General features: G+C 47.6%; 2 protein-coding genes across 3 annotated transcripts; both read left to right on the top strand.

Annotated features, from left to right (window-relative positions):
• Positions 1-1,514: 1,514 nt before the first annotated feature.
• Positions 1,515-9,565, top strand: guf1 (GTP binding elongation factor GUF1). 2 transcript variants are annotated; one of them, XM_084671181.1, is made up of 17 exons: positions 1,515-1,777; positions 2,010-2,121; positions 2,328-2,476; positions 3,284-3,364; positions 3,505-3,582; positions 3,707-3,790; positions 3,878-3,942; positions 4,073-4,276; positions 4,464-4,603; positions 4,718-4,841; positions 5,329-5,461; positions 5,864-6,007; positions 6,728-6,861; positions 6,955-7,056; positions 7,144-7,263; positions 8,597-8,633; positions 9,306-9,565. In XM_084671181.1, the coding sequence occupies exons 1-17, from the start codon at positions 1,556-1,558 to the stop codon at positions 9,438-9,440; spliced, it is 2,064 nt and encodes a 687-aa protein (XP_084527307.1). In that variant the 5' UTR covers positions 1,515-1,555; the 3' UTR covers positions 9,441-9,565. The 2 variants fall into 2 exon arrangements, with proteins under 2 accessions (XP_084527307.1, XP_084527970.1); XM_084671844.1 differs by lacking the exon at positions 9,306-9,565 and adding an exon at positions 8,711-9,297.
• A 146-nt stretch (positions 9,566-9,711) lies between these two features.
• kctd8 (potassium channel tetramerization domain containing 8) lies at positions 9,712-15,857 on the top strand. Its single transcript, XM_084672963.1, has 2 exons — positions 9,712-11,154; positions 14,419-15,857. The coding sequence occupies exons 1-2, from the start codon at positions 10,341-10,343 to the stop codon at positions 14,895-14,897; spliced, it is 1,293 nt and encodes a 430-aa protein (XP_084529089.1). The 5' UTR covers positions 9,712-10,340; the 3' UTR covers positions 14,898-15,857.
• Positions 15,858-16,849: the final 992 nt, after the last annotated feature.

Genomic DNA, 16,849 nt, shown 5'->3' with positions numbered 1-16,849 from the left:
GGTATTTAACCCCCAAACGTACAATCACCCCGGCTTGTTCGTAGGATAAACTTGTGGGTGAACGCGTCACTCTCTAACCTATTCCTCTTAACCTGCACCTTCACTGAGCGCCCGGAACTTTGACGAGAGATTCCGATTCTGTTCGTTGGACATAACGAACCATTTGACTCCGTTCTTCAAACCGACAAAAGTAACTGCGATTTGCAATATTTCTTACTTGTGACATATTGGCATGTTGTGATTGAATTGTTGATGTTTGATTGTATTCTACAAATGATTTGACTTAATCATCGTTAGGTCAGTTTCCATTGATCGTCCATTGTTACTATAAAAGCCTCTTCCTATCTCTACCTCTTCCTCAACTTCTCCCCTCCCCTCCACACGCGCTCTACGCAACCATTGTGTAGCGCGCTCTCATTAGAATTTAGGCCTACTGTACTGCTTTAGCCCAACTAACCCATAACTTGTCTGGTATGTGTTCACTATAATTACATTCTCTTAAATAAATCATTGTGTATAATACTCGCTTATCTCTCACGTTATATGATCTGCTCTACTTTCATAGAATTTACTACTTAAGATTAGACTGATTATTACGAGTGCTATTATTCGATACTATTAAACAAGGTTTCCTCTGTCCCTTTCACGAATCAGAGGTGGTGCCCCAAGAACTACTATACTTTATTAGAAATTAAGTATTACTAATCTTAAACGAGCAAACCACGCTACAGACCCCCCCTAATAAGAGTAGGCTACATCCCCCCAAATGAAACCGTACTATCAAGATGTGAAGTTTATCTTGGCAAATATGACAAAAAGTGCTTCTCAATAACATTGACGACACCATTTTTAAAGGTGCTGTAAAGCAAATTTCATCATTTGCTTCTCACTACATTATATACGTGTGAAATGAGTTGCTGAAAGCATGTGTAGCGCGAAAACGTTGTCGCACTGAAATATGAAGTTAGACCGTTGAACAGTTTCTCAACCGTTTTCAGCTCAGGTTTTGTATAGGCGGGACAAAACCCAACCTACCTACGTCACAGCCACCTATCTACGTCAGATCACAGACGGTTCATATGTAACCTGCGTTCTGTTACTCAGCTGGTACAATGTAAAGACAAAGTAATTAACACATAAAACACTCAGAGGCTGCAGGTAGGTCTGTTCTTATATCTGCAATTGATTTAACTAGTTGTTGCTGTTGTTGCTAAATTCAATAAATTTGAGGGGGCGGAGCTTCAGCTCCTTGAGGCAATAGGCCTTTCCCAGTCTCAAGCAGAGAAGACTTTCTCACGATTTCAAAGCCTAATTTTACATACTTGTCTGTGTTTTTTTTCATTCGGATGAGTAGTTAACAACACATTTTTCTGTGGTGTGATGAACTTAACTCATTTTCAGGTCTGCTTTACAGCCACTTAAGCGGTAAGGGACCTTACGCTCCAATGGTGTAAACTACTTACTTTTAACTACACTTCCCATGATGCACTAGCGACAACCTTTGACATCTGGAAAATGGCCGCCCCCTGTTAGACGTGGTTTACTGGTCCCACACATGATCACAGCCCTCAACATGATATTTTCACTGTATTCTTCTCAATTTGCTTACAAGACAATGTTTTGTAGGTGTATTTTGGACTTTAGAATCCTTCGAACAAGACTGAGGAACCAGGGCAATCATACAACATGCATAATTTTAAGACACCGCTGGATGAAAAATGTACCAGTGTTTTCTCAAAACAACGCCACAACTATGTTCAGTACGCAACCTGAAAAGGTAAAATAAATCAGTTGTATTTCTACCCGCAGTGCAGACCTGCGTTTGACAGTGACTGTTTCGGACATAACTGTATTTTACAATTTACAATAGCTAGCTACTTTGTTCGACCTTGTTGAGACCAGGGCATTTCGCGGTGGTAGGCACCTCCGCCGCTGCCGCTAATATTATATGTTCTGGCACGTCTATGGTCTTGGAGGACCGTCTTTTAAAACTATTATTTTCTTTCAAGAAACATTTTGACATGTCTGAGTTCCCAGTGGAGAGGATCCGGAACTTTAGCATCATTGCTCACATCGACCACGGGAAGAGCACGTTGGCGGACCGGCTTCTGGAGATGACGGGTAATCCCAGGCTGACAGCCCTTCATTCCACAGCCCTGTTCAGTTCATACCTCTTCAGCACAGCCATAACGTGATGACTGTGTGAAGTGGTGGGATAGCTATAGCTCAGTGGTTAGAGCATTTGACTGCAGAGAGAAGGTTCATATCCCCCTGCTTTGGAGTGTCTGGTGAATGAACACATGATTGTATATAATTTTTCGTAACAGGGGCCATAACCAAGACAGACAGGAACAAACAGGTGTTGGACAAGCTGCAGGTGGAGAGAGAGAGAGGCATCACGGTTAAGGCTCAGACTGCCTCTCTGTTCTACACACACCAAGGACAGACCTACCTGCTCAACCTCATAGATACTCCAGTACGTCATGTTTCACATATATACTCCAGTACGCAGAGATGGCAAAAGTAAACGCATCCTTCACTCAAGTAGAAGTACACACTCATGTTTAACTGCCCGTTTCTGGCTACACTTTTTCCCTCAAGTTAAAGTAGGGTGACCAGATTTGAGTTTGTAAAAAAGAGGACACTTTGTCGTGTCGACGACGACGACGGAGGGAGCTGGTCATGTATTGCATGCACTATCTGATCAAAATGACAGTTCTCTCTATAGTCAGAGCTCGCGCAAGAAGGTGGAACGTAAGGGAAATACCCTTTCCAAAACTTGTAAGGGCGTAATAGTTTGTGAAAGACCCAGGGAAACACAAATATCCGACGAGGCAAAATCCCGGACAATGTTGGAATCCCTGACGGACGAATTTTATAGGTCTCAAAAAGAGGACATCTGGTCACCATAGTTAAAGTAACAAAGTATTGATCATGCTACCAAATACAGATTAAAACTAAAGTAACAAGCCTGACTTTAAAATGTTGTAAGAAGTAGAGAGTACAGATATTTGTGTAAAGAATGTGAGGAGTTAAAGTAAAAAGTAGTTTAATAAATAGTGAAGTAAATTACTGATACCAGAAAGATTCCCATCTCTGCCAGTACATCATGTTTCAAGCAGACCACAGCTCATGTTCTTCAAGCACTGTTAGAACTCTCCTTTACTTTCTATGTGCTCTTCTGTATTCGGCTTTGGATGAAAGCGCCTGTTGAAAGAATCAAATATGAATGTACTGTACACCAGTGCACCAAATTAACCTTCATTTCCTTGTTTTGGCACAGGGCCATGTGGATTTCAGTTACGAAGTCTCCAGATCGATTTCTGCATGTCAGGGAGTTTTGCTGATTGTTGATGCCAACCAGGTTTGCTCTCCTGCATGGACATCTGGCATTGTGTTGACCAGGGCATTTACAGCTAATTAATTTCAGACGCTTTTATCCAAAGCAATGCCTACATTACTGTTACTATACCGTCATCCAGTATTGTTTCCTGTTGTTATCAGGGAATTCAAGCGCAAACAGTGGCTAACTTCTATCTAGCATTTGAAGCTCAACTGACTATCATTCCTGTTATTAACAAGGTAATACCATGTGATAAATATTTTGTATATTTGCTGGTTGTCTTTATTTCCCTTCATGCTGTCTTCAAGTTGTCCCTGTAATGAAGTGAAGAAAGTTACAGTTGTTCTGTCTGTTTTTCTGTAGATTGATTTGAAAAATGCAGATCCAGAGAGAGTAGAGAAGCAGATTGAGAAGGTGTTTGATATTCCATGTGAGGAATGTATTCGGGTGAGTGAATATATAATATAGACTAACAGTGTCTACAGATCTTCAACAATGAAATGTCCTAAAGGGGTGCTAATACTCTTCTCCTAGATTTCAGCCAAACTCGGCACCAACGTGGACCAGGTGTTACAGGAAGTCATAGTTAGAATCCCACCGTAAGTCCAAGTAACCCTGACAACAATCCAGCTGTTTACACCCCCATGTGCATCCATGTTCAACCATCCAGCTGTTTAGACCCCGATGTGCATCCATGTTCAGAACCTCATGGAAACCAACCCTTCTTAGGCCCACAGCCAGGACAGAGGAGCCATTCAGAGCACTGGTGTTTGACTCCAACTTTGACCATTACCGGGGGGTGGTTGCGAACATTGCTGTGTTCGGAGGGCAGGTCAGTAAAGGAGACAAAATCGTGTCAGCATATCTGGGGAAAACCTACGAGGTGAACGAGCTGGGAATCTTGAGGCCAGAGGAGAGCCCGACAAACACACTGTGAGAACCCTCTCTGTATCCATGTTTTCTAGAACCTTCTCTGTATCCATGTGTTCTAGAACCCTCTCTGTATCCATGTGTTCTAGAACCCTCTCTGTGTCCATGTGCTTTAGAACCCTCTCTGTATCCATGTTTGATCATCCTATTTAAAAATAGGCATCAGTCTAGCTTTGTGTGGTATCTGCAGGTTTGCAGGGCAGGTGGGCTACATGGTAGCAGGCATGAAGGAGGTGAAGGAAGCCCAGATTGGTGACACGCTCTACAGCCTCAAACAGCCCGTGGAGGCCCTGCCAGGGTTCAAGCCCGCCAAGCCCATGGTGTTTGCTGGTACAGACTACTGATCTGGGGGCATCTGTGAACCCCTCTGTGACAATGATTGTAAAAAGTTCTGTACGCATGACATGTTTGATTGGATAGATGAGTCAGCTCTGTGTCCTACAGGGATGTATCCTGTGGACCAATCAGACTACAGTGCCCTCCGCAGCGCGGTGGAGAAACTGACCCTGAACGACTCCAGCGTCATGGTGAAGAGAGACAGCAGTCTGGCACTGGGGGCAGGCTGGAGGTAGGCAGGCTGGAGGTAGGCAGGCTGGAGGTAGGCAGGCTGGAGGTAGGCAGGCTGGAGGGAGGCAGGCTGGAGGGAGGCAGGCTGGAGGGAGGCAGGCTGGAGGGAGGCAGGCTGGAGGGAGGCAGGCTTGAGGGAGGCAGGCTGGAGGGAGGCAGGCTGGAGGGAGGCAGGCTGGAGGGAGGCAGGCTGGAGGGAGGCAGGCTGGAGGGAGGCAGGCTGGAGGGAGGCAGGCTGGAGGGAGGCAGGCTGGAGGGAGGCAGGCTTGAGGGAGGCAGGCTGGAGGGAGGCAGGCTGGAGGGAGGCAGGCTGGAGGGAGGCAGGCTGGAGGGAGGCAGGCTGGAGGGAGGCAGGCTGGAGGGAGGCAGGCTGGAGGGAGGCAGGCTGGAGGGAGGCAGGCTGGAGGTAGGCCTCTCCAGGGGCAGGCCTCAGGTAGGTTGGAGGTGATGGAGATAGGCCTGTACATGTGTGGTTATCTACCCTCCAGGCTGGGCTTCCTGGGCCTGCTTCACATGGAGGTGTTCAACCAGAGGCTGGAGCAGGAGTACAACGCCTCGGTCATTGTCACGGCGCCCACTGTGCCTTACCGAGCCGTCCTGTCATCGCCCCGCCTCATCAAAGTAACCCATCCACCCTTCACATCATGAAGCTTCTATTACACCAGTATGATGAAATGATCATAGAATTATACGATATGTTAACATGATACCAGTATGATGCCAGTATTAGTTAATATGATAACACAGCAATCAAATGACACCAGTGTTCAGATGGACACAGTTCAGAGACGTGTGGCTGGTATTGTTTGTCCCAACAGAACTCAGACTGGCCATACTGTTCTGCTCCTTGTACAGTTTGTGTTCTAGGAGCATGACCAGTCAGACTTTCTACATCCACTAAAGATGGGTCTGGCTCAGCGGTAGAGCATCTACGGAGCTCCGTGGTTCAAATCCCCCCAGTACCTCTCTGGATGAAAGCATCTGCTAGGTGAAGACCTGATGGCAGGTAGTTGTGTGTTGCAGGAGCATGGGGCGCAGGAGATCACCATTGTCAGCCCGGCTCAGTTCCCGGACAGGAGCGTCGTCAGTGAGTACCTGGAACCCATGGTGCTTGGAACCATTATAGCCCCTGACGACTACATCAGTAGGATCATGAGCCTCTGCCTGGTATGTCTGTCATGTTTTGTTCTTCAGAATGTACTGGAACCTGCATGTTGGTTCTTTAAAACGTACTGGAACCTGCATGTTGGTTCTTCAGAACGTACTGGAACCTGCATGTTGGTTCTTCAGAACGTACTTGAACCTGCATGTTGGTTCTTTAAAACGTACTGGAACCTGCATGTTGGTTCTTCAGAACGTATTGCAACCTGCATGTTGGTTCTTCAGAACGTACTTGAACCTGCATGTTTTGTTCTTCAGAATGTACTGGAACCTGCATGTTGGTTCTTCAGAACGTACTTGAACCTGCATGTTGGCTCTTCAGAACGTACTTGAACCTGCATGTTGGTTCTTCAGAACGTACTGAAACCTGCATGTTGGCTCTTCAGAACGTAATGGAACCTGCATGTTGGTTCTTCAGAATGTACTGGAACCTGCATGTTGGCTCTTCAGAACGTAATGGAACCTGCATGTTGGTTCTTCAGAATGTACTGTAACCTGCATGTTGGCTCTTCAGAACGTACTGAAACCTGCAGGAGAACCTGTGGGTATGAGTGTGTTGTCGCCAGCTGATAAAGAGCGATGGTAGCACATGACCAGGAGATCTGCTGTTGTGGTCCCTCAGTCGTGTGTTTAGCATTGACAGATTACCAGGAAGAAACACAATGCTATTGAATAGTTTAGTTTGGAGGTTTAGTTTGATTTAATCTGTGATTGTTGCTGCCTCAGAATCGCAGAGCCCTGCAGAAGAACATGGTGTACATCGATGAACACAGAGTCATGATGAAATACCTGTTCCCGCTCAATGAGGTGGTGGTGGACTTCTACGACCTTCTCAAGTCCATGTCCTCAGGCTACGCCAGGTGAGACTGGGGCTGCTCTCTGATTGGCTACTGAGAGTGCTGTAAATGAAGATACATGTGTGTCTACGGTGTGTTGCTGTCGCTGTGTTTCAGCTTTGACTACGAGGAGGCTGGTTACCAGGCAGCTGACCTCATCAAGATGGACATTTTGCTCAACGGACGACCTGTAGAGGAACTTACCACTATAGTACACAGGTGAGGTATGTAGAGTAGAACTTCAGATCAAGAGTTTGTGGATTCATTCAGTCAGTGTGGCTGATGGTCCCTGTGTTTCTGTCGCAGAGACAAGGCGTACAGCGCAGGTAAGGCCATGTGTGAGCGCCTGAAAGACTCCATCCCCAGACAGATGTTTGAGATCGCAGTTCAGGCGTCCATCGGCAGCAAGGTCATCGCAAGAGAGACGTGAGTCCTTCCTGTCAACAACGCAACCCTAACCCCCATAGGGCAGACTACCCCACAGGGCAGACTACCTCAATGAGCAGACTACCTCACAGGGCAGACTACCCCACAGGGCAGACTACCCCACAGGGCAGACTACCTCAATGAGCAGACTACCCCACAGGGCAGACTACCCCACAGGGCAGACTACCTCAATGAGCAGACTACCCCACAGGGCAGACTACCCCACAGGGCAGACTACCTCACAGGGCAGACTACCCCACAGGGCAGACTAGCCCACAGGGCAGACTACCTCAATGAGCAGACTACCCCACAGGGCAGACTACCTCACAGGGCAGACTACCTCACAGGGCAGACTACCCCACAGGGCAGACTACCTTACAGGGCAGACTACCTCACAGGGCAGACTACCCCACAGGGCAGACTACCCCACAGGGCAGACTACCTCACAGGGCAGACTACCTCACAGGGCAGACTACCCCACAGGGCAGACTACCCCACAGGGCAGACTACCTCAATGAGCAGACTACCCCACAGGGCAGACTACCTCAATGAGCAGACTACCTCACAGGGCAGACTACCTCACAGGGCAGACTACCCCACAGGGCAGACTACCCCACAGGGCAGACTACCCCACAGGGCAGACTACCTCAATGAGCAGACTACCTCACAGGGCAGACTACCCCACAGGGCAGACTACCCCACAGGGCAGACTACCCCACAGGGCAGACTACCTCAATGAGCAGACTACCTCACAGGGCAGACTACCCCACAGGGCAGACTACCTCACAGGGCAGACTACCCCACAGGGCAGACTACCCCACAGGGCAGACTACCTCAATGAGCAGACTACCTTACAGGGCAGACTACCCCACAGGGCAGACTACCTCACAGGGCAGACTACCCCACAGGGCAGACTACCCCACAGGGCAGACTACCTCAATGAGCAGACTACCTCACAGGGCAGACTACCCCACAGGGCAGACTACCCCACAGGGCAGACTACCTCACAGGGCAGACTACCTCACAGGGCAGACTACCCCACAGGGCAGACTACCCCACAGGGCAGACTACCTCAATGAGCAGACTACCTTACAGGGCAGACTACCCCACAGGGCAGACTAGCCCACAGGGCAGACTACCTCACAGGGCAGACTACCTCAATGAGCAGACTACCTCAATGAGCAGACTACCGAGGCCATCAGAGGGTATCTTGTATGTTCACATTCAAAAGTGGAAATTCAATCGTTTAGAGGTATTCCTTACTGTTTTTTTGTGTGTTTTTTTTTATTGTTAACCTTGGATCCCTGTGTCCTTTTGACATAACATACGGCAGGATAAAGGCTTTCCGGAAGAATGTTCTTGCCAAATGTGTAAGTAAATCTTTCCGCTCACAATTTAATATTTGGCTCCAAATAATCCCTCCATCCATTCCATGTTGTGTGTCCAGTATGGGGGTGATGTAACACAGTGTGTGTGTGTGTGTCCAGTATGGGGGTGATGTAACACAGTGTGTGTGTGTGTGTGTGTGTCCAGTATGGGGGTGATGTAACACAGTGTGTGTGTGTGTGTGTGTCCAGTATGGGGGTGATGCAACACAGTGTGTGTGTGTGTGTGTGTGTCCAGTATGGGGGTGATGCAACACAGTGTGTGTGTGTGTGTGTGTGTCCAGTATGGGGGTGATGCAACACAGTGTGTGTGTGTGTCCAGTATGGGGGTGATGCAACACAGTGTGTGTGTGTGTGTCCAGTATAGGGGTGATGTAACACAGTGTGTGTGTGTGTGTGTCCAGTATGGGGGTGATGTAACACAGTGTGTGTGTGTGTCCAGTATGGGGGTGATGTAACACAGTGTGTGTGTGTGTGTGTGTGTGTGTCCAGTATGGGGGTGATGTAACACAGTGTGTGTGTGTGTGTGTGTGTCCAGTATGGGGGTGATGCAACACAGTGTGTGTGTGTGTGTCCAGTAATAGGGGTGATGTAACACAGTGTGTGTGTGTCCAGTATAGGGGTGATGTAACACAGTGTGTGTGTGTGTGTGTCCAGTATGGGGGTGATGTAACTCGGAAAATGAAGCTGTTGAAGAAGCAGTCTGAGGGGAAGAAGAAGATGAGACGTATTGGCAACGTGGACGTTCCCAAAGACGCCTTCATCAGCGTGCTGAAAAGGAAGGACAAGTAGAGGACAATACAATACCAGTGCCCTGTTGTTATTTATTGACATATACAGTAGCTCCATGCTACCGTTACAACTGTAAATAGTTAAAGTTGTACATTTATTAAAGGTTGAACCATTGTTTGGTTAAATACTTGGGGACCTCATTAATATTAATGCATGTGTATATAATGTATGTGTACTAGACCCTGATGAAGGGTGAATCTGAAGTCTCTGATTTACACAGAATGCTACGGTAGATGAAGTTCATCATGATGATAATAGATGGTTGCACATTAGACAGTGTTCCTGTCCTGGTGACACACTGCAGTGAGCAGCAGGTGGCGCTCTAGCTTAGGGTTCCTCACCTGGCTGCAGCATTTCACCTCCACACCAGGGCGGAGAAGAGCGTTGACACGTAAGTTATGATTTGCTGGAAGACAGGTTGACCTGTTCCAGGTGTTTGTGTGATGTGGACAGATTAGGAAGGTAGTACAATGTGTTAATGATGAGTTTCTGTTTCTGATTGAAGTCGTACTGTCTCTTTAAGAGGCACTAGTCAGCTATTCAAGCACCGCCCCTTTCATTTAACAGATGATGTCATTGTGTCCTCCCTCAGACTCTGAGCAAATGACGCTAGGAGTAGAGGGCTCTTTTGGTCTCTCCTCACATCTCTCTCTCAAACAAGGTTACAGAGTCCAGGGAAGCCTGTTCCTCCAACCTCTCTCAGACCAGCATCCGGGCAGTATTTTACTCTGACATATTTGACAACCAAAAAGGAGGGATGTAGTCCTCTCTCCTAAACTTCAGCATCTGTTCTTCTGTGAACTAAGTTGTGACCTCTGCTGCATCTCCAGGAGTAATCCCTCTCCTCCTCGTCGGTCCAGGTGAGAGGTGCTGTTCTCCAGGTTGCTGGAGGTCTGGACCATGGCTATGAAGGAGAGCATCCTGCCCATCAGCGAGGTGTCCAACCCCTACCCCGAGGTGGTGGAGCTGAACGTGGGAGGACAGGTGTACGTGACCAAGCGCTCCACCCTGCTCAGCGTGCCCGACACCACCCTGCACGCCATGTTTGCCCTGTCCCCGCCCCGGGAGCTGCCCCGAGACAGCCGGGGGCGCTTCTTCATCGATCGCGACGGCTTCCTGTTCCGATACGTGCTGGACTTTCTGCGTGACCGGCAGCTAGTGCTGCCCGAGCACTTCCCCGAGCGCGAGCGCCTGCAGCGGGAGGCCGAGCACTTCCACCTGGGGGAGCTGCAGAGGCTGCTGGGACCACGGCTAGCCAGGCACGCCTCCATGAACGACGAGGGTTGCCACAGCGATGTTGAGGAGAGTTCCCAGGCCAGCGAGCACCAAGCAGCCCGTAACCCTGCCTCCCTCTCCGACAAGAGGTCAGGGTTCATCACCGTCGGTTACAGGGGCTCCTACACCACTCTGAGGGACAGCCAGGCAGACGCCAAGTTCCGTCGCGTAGCGCGGATAACCGTGTGCGGGCGCATCGCTCTGGCTAAGGAGGTGTTCGGGGAGACGCTGAATGAGAGCAGAGACCCCGACCGGCCTCCAGACAAGTACACATCTCGCTTCTACCTGAAGTTCACCAACCTCGAGCACGCCTTTGACCGTCTCTCTGACGCCGGCTTCCACATGGTGGCCTGCAACTCCACCGGCACGGCAGCCTTTGTCAGCCAGTACCGAGACCTGGACAAGGTGTGGAGCAGCTACACCGAGTACATCTTCTTCAGTAAGTGGACACATGTCATGCCAGGCGGGATACTGGCACTGGGAACTGGAAGTTTTGTGTTGACTATCTGTGAAAGGGTTAAGTGTGTGTGTGTATGTGTTACTTGAGCAAGTGCCTGCATGTAGTTGCTATCATGAGCTCTGTTTGGCCTCTGAGGAACTCAGAAGTGTTAATGAAGCTTAAACCGAGCCAGTCGAGTTAACGATGAATAAAAAAAAAGCTCCACTCCAACTTCCCCATCATGTGCCCCCCCACCCACCTCTCTTCTCCCCTCATCTCCCCTCCCCCCAAACCAACCAAGAACTTAAGGGCTTGTTTCTGTGAACATGAAGGCTTTGACAGGGAGAGTGTAAGTCTGGTGAGAAAGAGCAGGCATTGGAGAGTAGGGGGGAGAACCGGAGGGAGAGCAGGGGGGAGAGGATGGGGGTAGAGGAGGGGGGAGAAGAGGAGGAGGAGGGAGAGGAGGGGGGAGAGGATGGGGGTAAAGGAGGAGGGAGAGGAGGGGGGAGAAGAGCAGGAGGAGGGAGAGGAGGGGGGAGAGGATGGGGGTAAAGGAGGAGGAGGAGGGAGAGGAGGGGGGGAGAGTAGGGGGGAGAGCAGTGTGGACAGGGCTGTCGGCAGGCTTTAGTGTGATGTTGCTGCCTGCCTCCCGTTTCAGCTCTGAAGCCAGACTGGGAACATTGTTGAGTTAAACTATCAGCTTGACGGCGTATTTATATGCTAATTATATTGATTCCCTTCTTTGCTCACTCAACTTGATCTGACCTTATGGAAGATTCCATTGCCCTCAGCGCATCCCAGTGCAGCTACAGTAGTCATGCCCTTGAGACAGGTGGTCATGGTGCTTGATTAAATGACCTCTGACCTTCCGGAGTGCCCTGCTGCCCTAGGTCAGCTTGTAGTTCATTCTGAGTCAGCAGTGTGCCTGGCAGGGACTCTTTGGGGGGTTCTTCCTGTCAGTGTGCCAGTGCTAGCAGAGAAGGGCAGCTTTTGTGTTGGTGTTTCAGCAGGTCTTCTGTCCCTGTGCTCCGAGCCTCTGGCCTGACAACACAAGGAAAGGTTATGACTACATGGATACATGGTCTGGCATGGAGTCAAGTGCCAATGTAAATGTCTACTCTACACACGATTGTCAAACTTAATAGAATTTTAAAACAATATTTATTATGTTGCCACAAAATTAAAAATTTAAACAGACAAAAGCTTACTACAGCAAACACCTCACCCACTTTATTAATGCCATGGAAAGCTTCTACTGCAATTATATTTGCCTTCCTGTCTGATTTGTCACACCAACTAAATTACCTATTTTTCCAGACAAGGTTGTTGCCATCAGTCAGCCTGGCTTGGTGGGTAGGGTTAAATACATTTGCCGCATTAACTAGTTAGCTACAACGTATGTCAAATTTAATGCAATGACAAATACTTGCACAAGCCATGACACTACCTGCAGATTACTTTAACAGTTCAAGAAAATGTAAAAGAAAAAATAAGACATGGAGATGGGGGTGACAGAAGTGCTGTGTAAAATCCTACAATATATATATATATATATATTTTTCAATTCAAACAAAATAATACATTAATTTGGTTTGTAAAAAGCCTCAAAAGAAATAATATTTGTGTAACCATCATAACCCCAACTGTTTTGATGCACAAGCCAATCTCGTTCTGGTTCCCAGCTGTGACATGTGACAGACCTCTGTTTGTCGGCAGTACTTTAAACATCACTAAACACATGGTACGCACATCAGCAGAGTTACGTTTGGTTTGTGGTGGTCATTTGAATTTCCTTTATTTGCACAAACCAGCTTACCATATAAAACAGTTTATTGTTTTTAATTCAATGGATAGGTTCACAACACTTCACAACTGCAATGATTTGAATCCACGCTAGTATCATCCACTGTTTCAGCTCTGTAAGTGAAACCTTAACCCTGGCTGTGAGTGGGCAGTGAAACCTTAACCCTGGTTGTGAGTGGGCGGTGAAACCTTAACCCTGGTTGTGAGTGGGCGGTGAAACCTTAACCCTGGTTGTGAGTGGGCAGTGAAACCTTAACCCTGGTTGTGAGTGGGCGGTGAAACCTTAACCCTGGTTGTGAGTGGGCGGTGAAACCTTAACCCTGGTTGTGAGTGGGCGGTGAAACCTTAACCCTGGTTGTGAGTGGGCAGTGAAACGTTTCCTCCAGCGCATAGCTGCTGTTTGGTTTACCGTCTCTAATGGCAACGGTCCCAGGGGCAGCGAGCACACAGGAATCCTGAGTGGCTCCCGCCACAGAGACACATTACATATGGAAATCCTAGATTACTCATCCCACAATGCATTTCAGCGGAAAAGGATGTTTCTACCTTGGGGATGAAATGGGAATTACAATACAGGTCTTAACATATCTCTCTGCCTCATTTTTTCCCTCATCCTTTCTCTCATTCTTTCTCTCTCCCTCCCTCATTCTCTCTCTCCCTCATCCTCTCTCTCCTTCCCTCATCCTCTCTCTTTCCCTCATCCTCTATCTCTCATCCTCTCTCCCTCATTCTCTCTCTCTCCCTCATCCTCTCTCTCCCTCCCTCATTCTCTTTCTCTTCCTCATCCCTCTATCCCTCCCTCATCCTCTCTTTCCCTCATCCTCTCTCTCCCTCATACTGTCTCTCATCTTCTCTCCTCCTCATCCTCTCCCTCATCCCCTTTCTCCCTCATCCTCTCCCTCATCCTCTCTAATTCCCTCTCACTTTCCAACACAGATTCTTGCCATTTTCCCTACCATAATAATCTTCTCAGAGGTGACAGCCAGGGAGAGTGGCTGTAGAAGGAAAGCAGAAGAGTTTGAGTGCTATCCCTGCATGCTTAGAAGGCTGAATGTATTCCTAATGTTCCCACATATGAATTGAACCCAGAGCACGTAAGAATTGCAATTCAATACGCTTGGCCAAGTAAAGTTAAATATTATTTTCTGAACTGTAAAACCAACAATTTAAACAAACTAATTTCCTTTGAAGTGGGACCTCTAATATCAATAATTCCTTGATTTTAGCCTAAGTCTGTTTTCATCCTGTTTTGTCTGTAGTTTACTGTGACCAGCCCCACCCTGCGATCACCGTAGTGATTAGAGAGCCCTCCTCTGGCCAGGGCAGGACTAACCAGTTGCATGTTTAATGAGTACTAATTAGCTCTGAAGGCAAACAATGGTTGTGTTAATAATGGTTTCAGAAGGCTTTTATCTATTGTGAAAACACCGAATGCTGCTGACCTGTGGGTGTGTCTGCCAGGGCCCTCTTGCCTTACGCTGTCCCCTAAGCAGGACTGTGACCAACACAAGCAGGAGAAACTCGTCGGCAAGGGCAGTGAGAGTGGAACATCCCTGAACGAGCTCTCCACCTCCAGCTCGGAGACCCACTCGGAGGCCAGCTCCCCCCAGGATGGGTCGGTGGTGGGGGTAGTGGTGGGGGGATGCGGGGCCCTTCAGTCCGTGTCCCGCCAGCCCAGCACCCTGACCCTGGGTCGCCCCTCCAAGAAGGGCTCCTCAGTACAGTGGATGCAGCTGCCCAGCAAGCGGCGCAACAGCGAGCTGTTCCAGTCCCTGACGGGAGGAGAGGGGGGGGGGCTGATCAGGAGGAAGGAGAGGCCTGGTGAGGAGGAGGACATGAGGCAGTGCATACAGGACTTCCACAACATCACAATCCCACAGGACTTTCCTGAACGCAAGCGACAGTGGCAGTCTGAACTTCTCCAGAAGTATGGTCTGTAAGGATCAGGCAGATTTTTGGGGCTCACGGACTACACACACTGAGGTTCTGCCATTCTAAACCATGGTAACTGAAACATCTAGTTCTGCCATTCTATACCATGGTAACTGAAAGATCTAGTTCTGCCATTTTAAACCATGGTGACTGAAAGATCTAGTTCTGCCATTCTAAACCATGGTGACTGAAAGATCTAGTTCTGCCATTCTAAACCATGGTGACTGAAAGATCTAGTTCTGCCATTCTAAACCATGGTGACTGAAAGATCAGTTCTGGAAGAACATTCAACAGAGTATTCTAAAGCTATTCAGAAATGTATAAGAATAATGTTCAAAACAGACAGCTCATCAACAAGTCTATATTAACTGTTTGACCATTTTTATTAAATTAATTTGATTTCTAAATAATGTTCAATTTTTGCTTGGTCTAGTTGAAAATTAAAAACTGTTTAGTTGTTCTGAAATAGACATCAAAACAGCACAAACTCTAAATGGAAAAATACATTCAATAATATCTAGACTTGACCTGTTTACACATTATAGATGAGTGATTGCCAATACCATTTATTATCTGCTATATTAGTCCTTGTATGTTAGTATATGATGTCCATAATCAGTCTGTGAGTTCCAATGTGTATTGCTGCCACTGATAGCATGTCATTTGAATCATTTATAATCTAGAATTACAAGAGCGCAAAATATGTAATTTGTGTTGTACAGTGACTACTGTGTACAATGGTACTGCAACAGCTGCAGGTTTAATCGCAACTACCAGTTCATATGTGTCTGGGCACTGTTGAGCGACGTTAGGCAGGGGAGCGTGATGTGCGCTGGACCTTCCTGGAGTGCTGTGTTATTGTTCTGGACTGTATGTATAGGAGCCCTTTAGCCTCTCATCACAGGATGTTGACAGGTGGAAAACCTGTCAGCCTTTCTTGTCCGGTCTCTTTGTCAAATTAAAGTGTTACAGAAAGACTGCAAACCTGCTGGCTTTTTACTACCCAAAGCCCTAATCTGGAGACTTCCGATGTACTGCATCATGAGAAATCATTTTACATCTCGACTCTCAAGGTAAGTTGGAGTGTGTAATAACAAGGCTGGTAGGTGTGTTAGTGGCAGGCTAAACCAGCTTGTGCCTATGCAAGGTCCATCTCCACACAGCCTGTAACTACACACTGAGAACCACTTCACCATTCTGTTAGGACATGTTTTGTTCCACTCCTCTGGGGGAAAAAATAAAGAAATAAAGAAACAATAATATGTTCAGCACTGATAGCACTGTTTCTATGGTAACTCCGGAGTGGATTGCTCTTTGAATACAAACATGTAACGGTGGTTTCCTCGTTGGTAGCTTGGTAATCTCACACTCCAGAGTTGGTGTTAACATGGAGACATGTCCGTCATGGTGGAGGCTGGGGGAGGGACACCTGTGAGATGGCTTATTCATTACAGTCTCTGCTGAAGAATCATTATTGCTTGGCATCTGCCTTATGCAAATCCAGTGCTAACAAGGCATGATTTACTGGAGTTAGATCTGTCAATAGAAAATCTGGGATTGGACCAGAAGGGACATCAGGAAGATATTGACACAAGACAGGCTGCTGGGAGCTGGAGAGATACAAACTGGAACACCATCTGTTCTGTTGTCTGCTAGTTTAGTTTAAATATTTCTGCAGACCTCGAGTGTTAACATAACTTCATGCTTAACCCCTCTTGTGAATGCTGAGGATAGGAACATGGTCTCATTGTGCTCTAGAGAGCTGTTAAAAAATCGGCCATTCTATCAATTCTACCCTTCAAAGCTTGTTCCTTTTTCCGTCTATTAAATGCTGCAGGCCTTTCTAAAAGTGTCAGCATGATGAAGTTCTACTGGCACCATGTCTTTGTAGCACGTATCTGACTTCAGAAATACCCTTTCATGTGTCAGAAGTATACTGGTAGAAAATTGTGTGTGTGCT

Source organism: Hypomesus nipponensis, chromosome 1, assembly GCF_054491055.1.
Source record: "Hypomesus nipponensis isolate SF chromosome 1, ASM5449105v1, whole genome shotgun sequence".
NCBI lineage: Eukaryota > Metazoa > Chordata > Actinopteri > Osmeriformes > Osmeridae > Hypomesus > Hypomesus nipponensis.
The sequence above is the reverse complement of the archived record's forward strand: the minus strand, read 5'-3'. Positions and strand labels throughout refer to the sequence as shown.

What these genes read in the sequence shown, in the direction of transcription:
- kctd8 (XM_084672963.1), top strand. Translation starts at nt 10,341, where the DNA reads ATGGCTATGAAGGAGAGCATCCTGCCCATCAGCGAGGTGTCCAACCCC. An exon ending in CACCGAGTACATCTTCTTCA is followed by an intron (nt 11,155 to 14,418) that starts GTAAGTGGACAC and finishes TGTGTCTGCCAG; the next exon opens with GGCCCTCTTGCCTTACGCTG.
- guf1 (XM_084671181.1), top strand. Translation starts at nt 1,556, where the DNA reads ATGATCACAGCCCTCAACATGATATTTTCACTGTATTCTTCTCAATTT. An exon ending in TCAGTACGCAACCTGAAAAG is followed by an intron (nt 1,778 to 2,009) that starts GTAAAATAAATC and finishes TTTTCTTTCAAG; the next exon opens with AAACATTTTGACATGTCTGA. An exon ending in CAAGCCCATGGTGTTTGCTG is followed by an intron (nt 4,604 to 4,717) that starts GTACAGACTACT and finishes TGTGTCCTACAG; the next exon opens with GGATGTATCCTGTGGACCAA.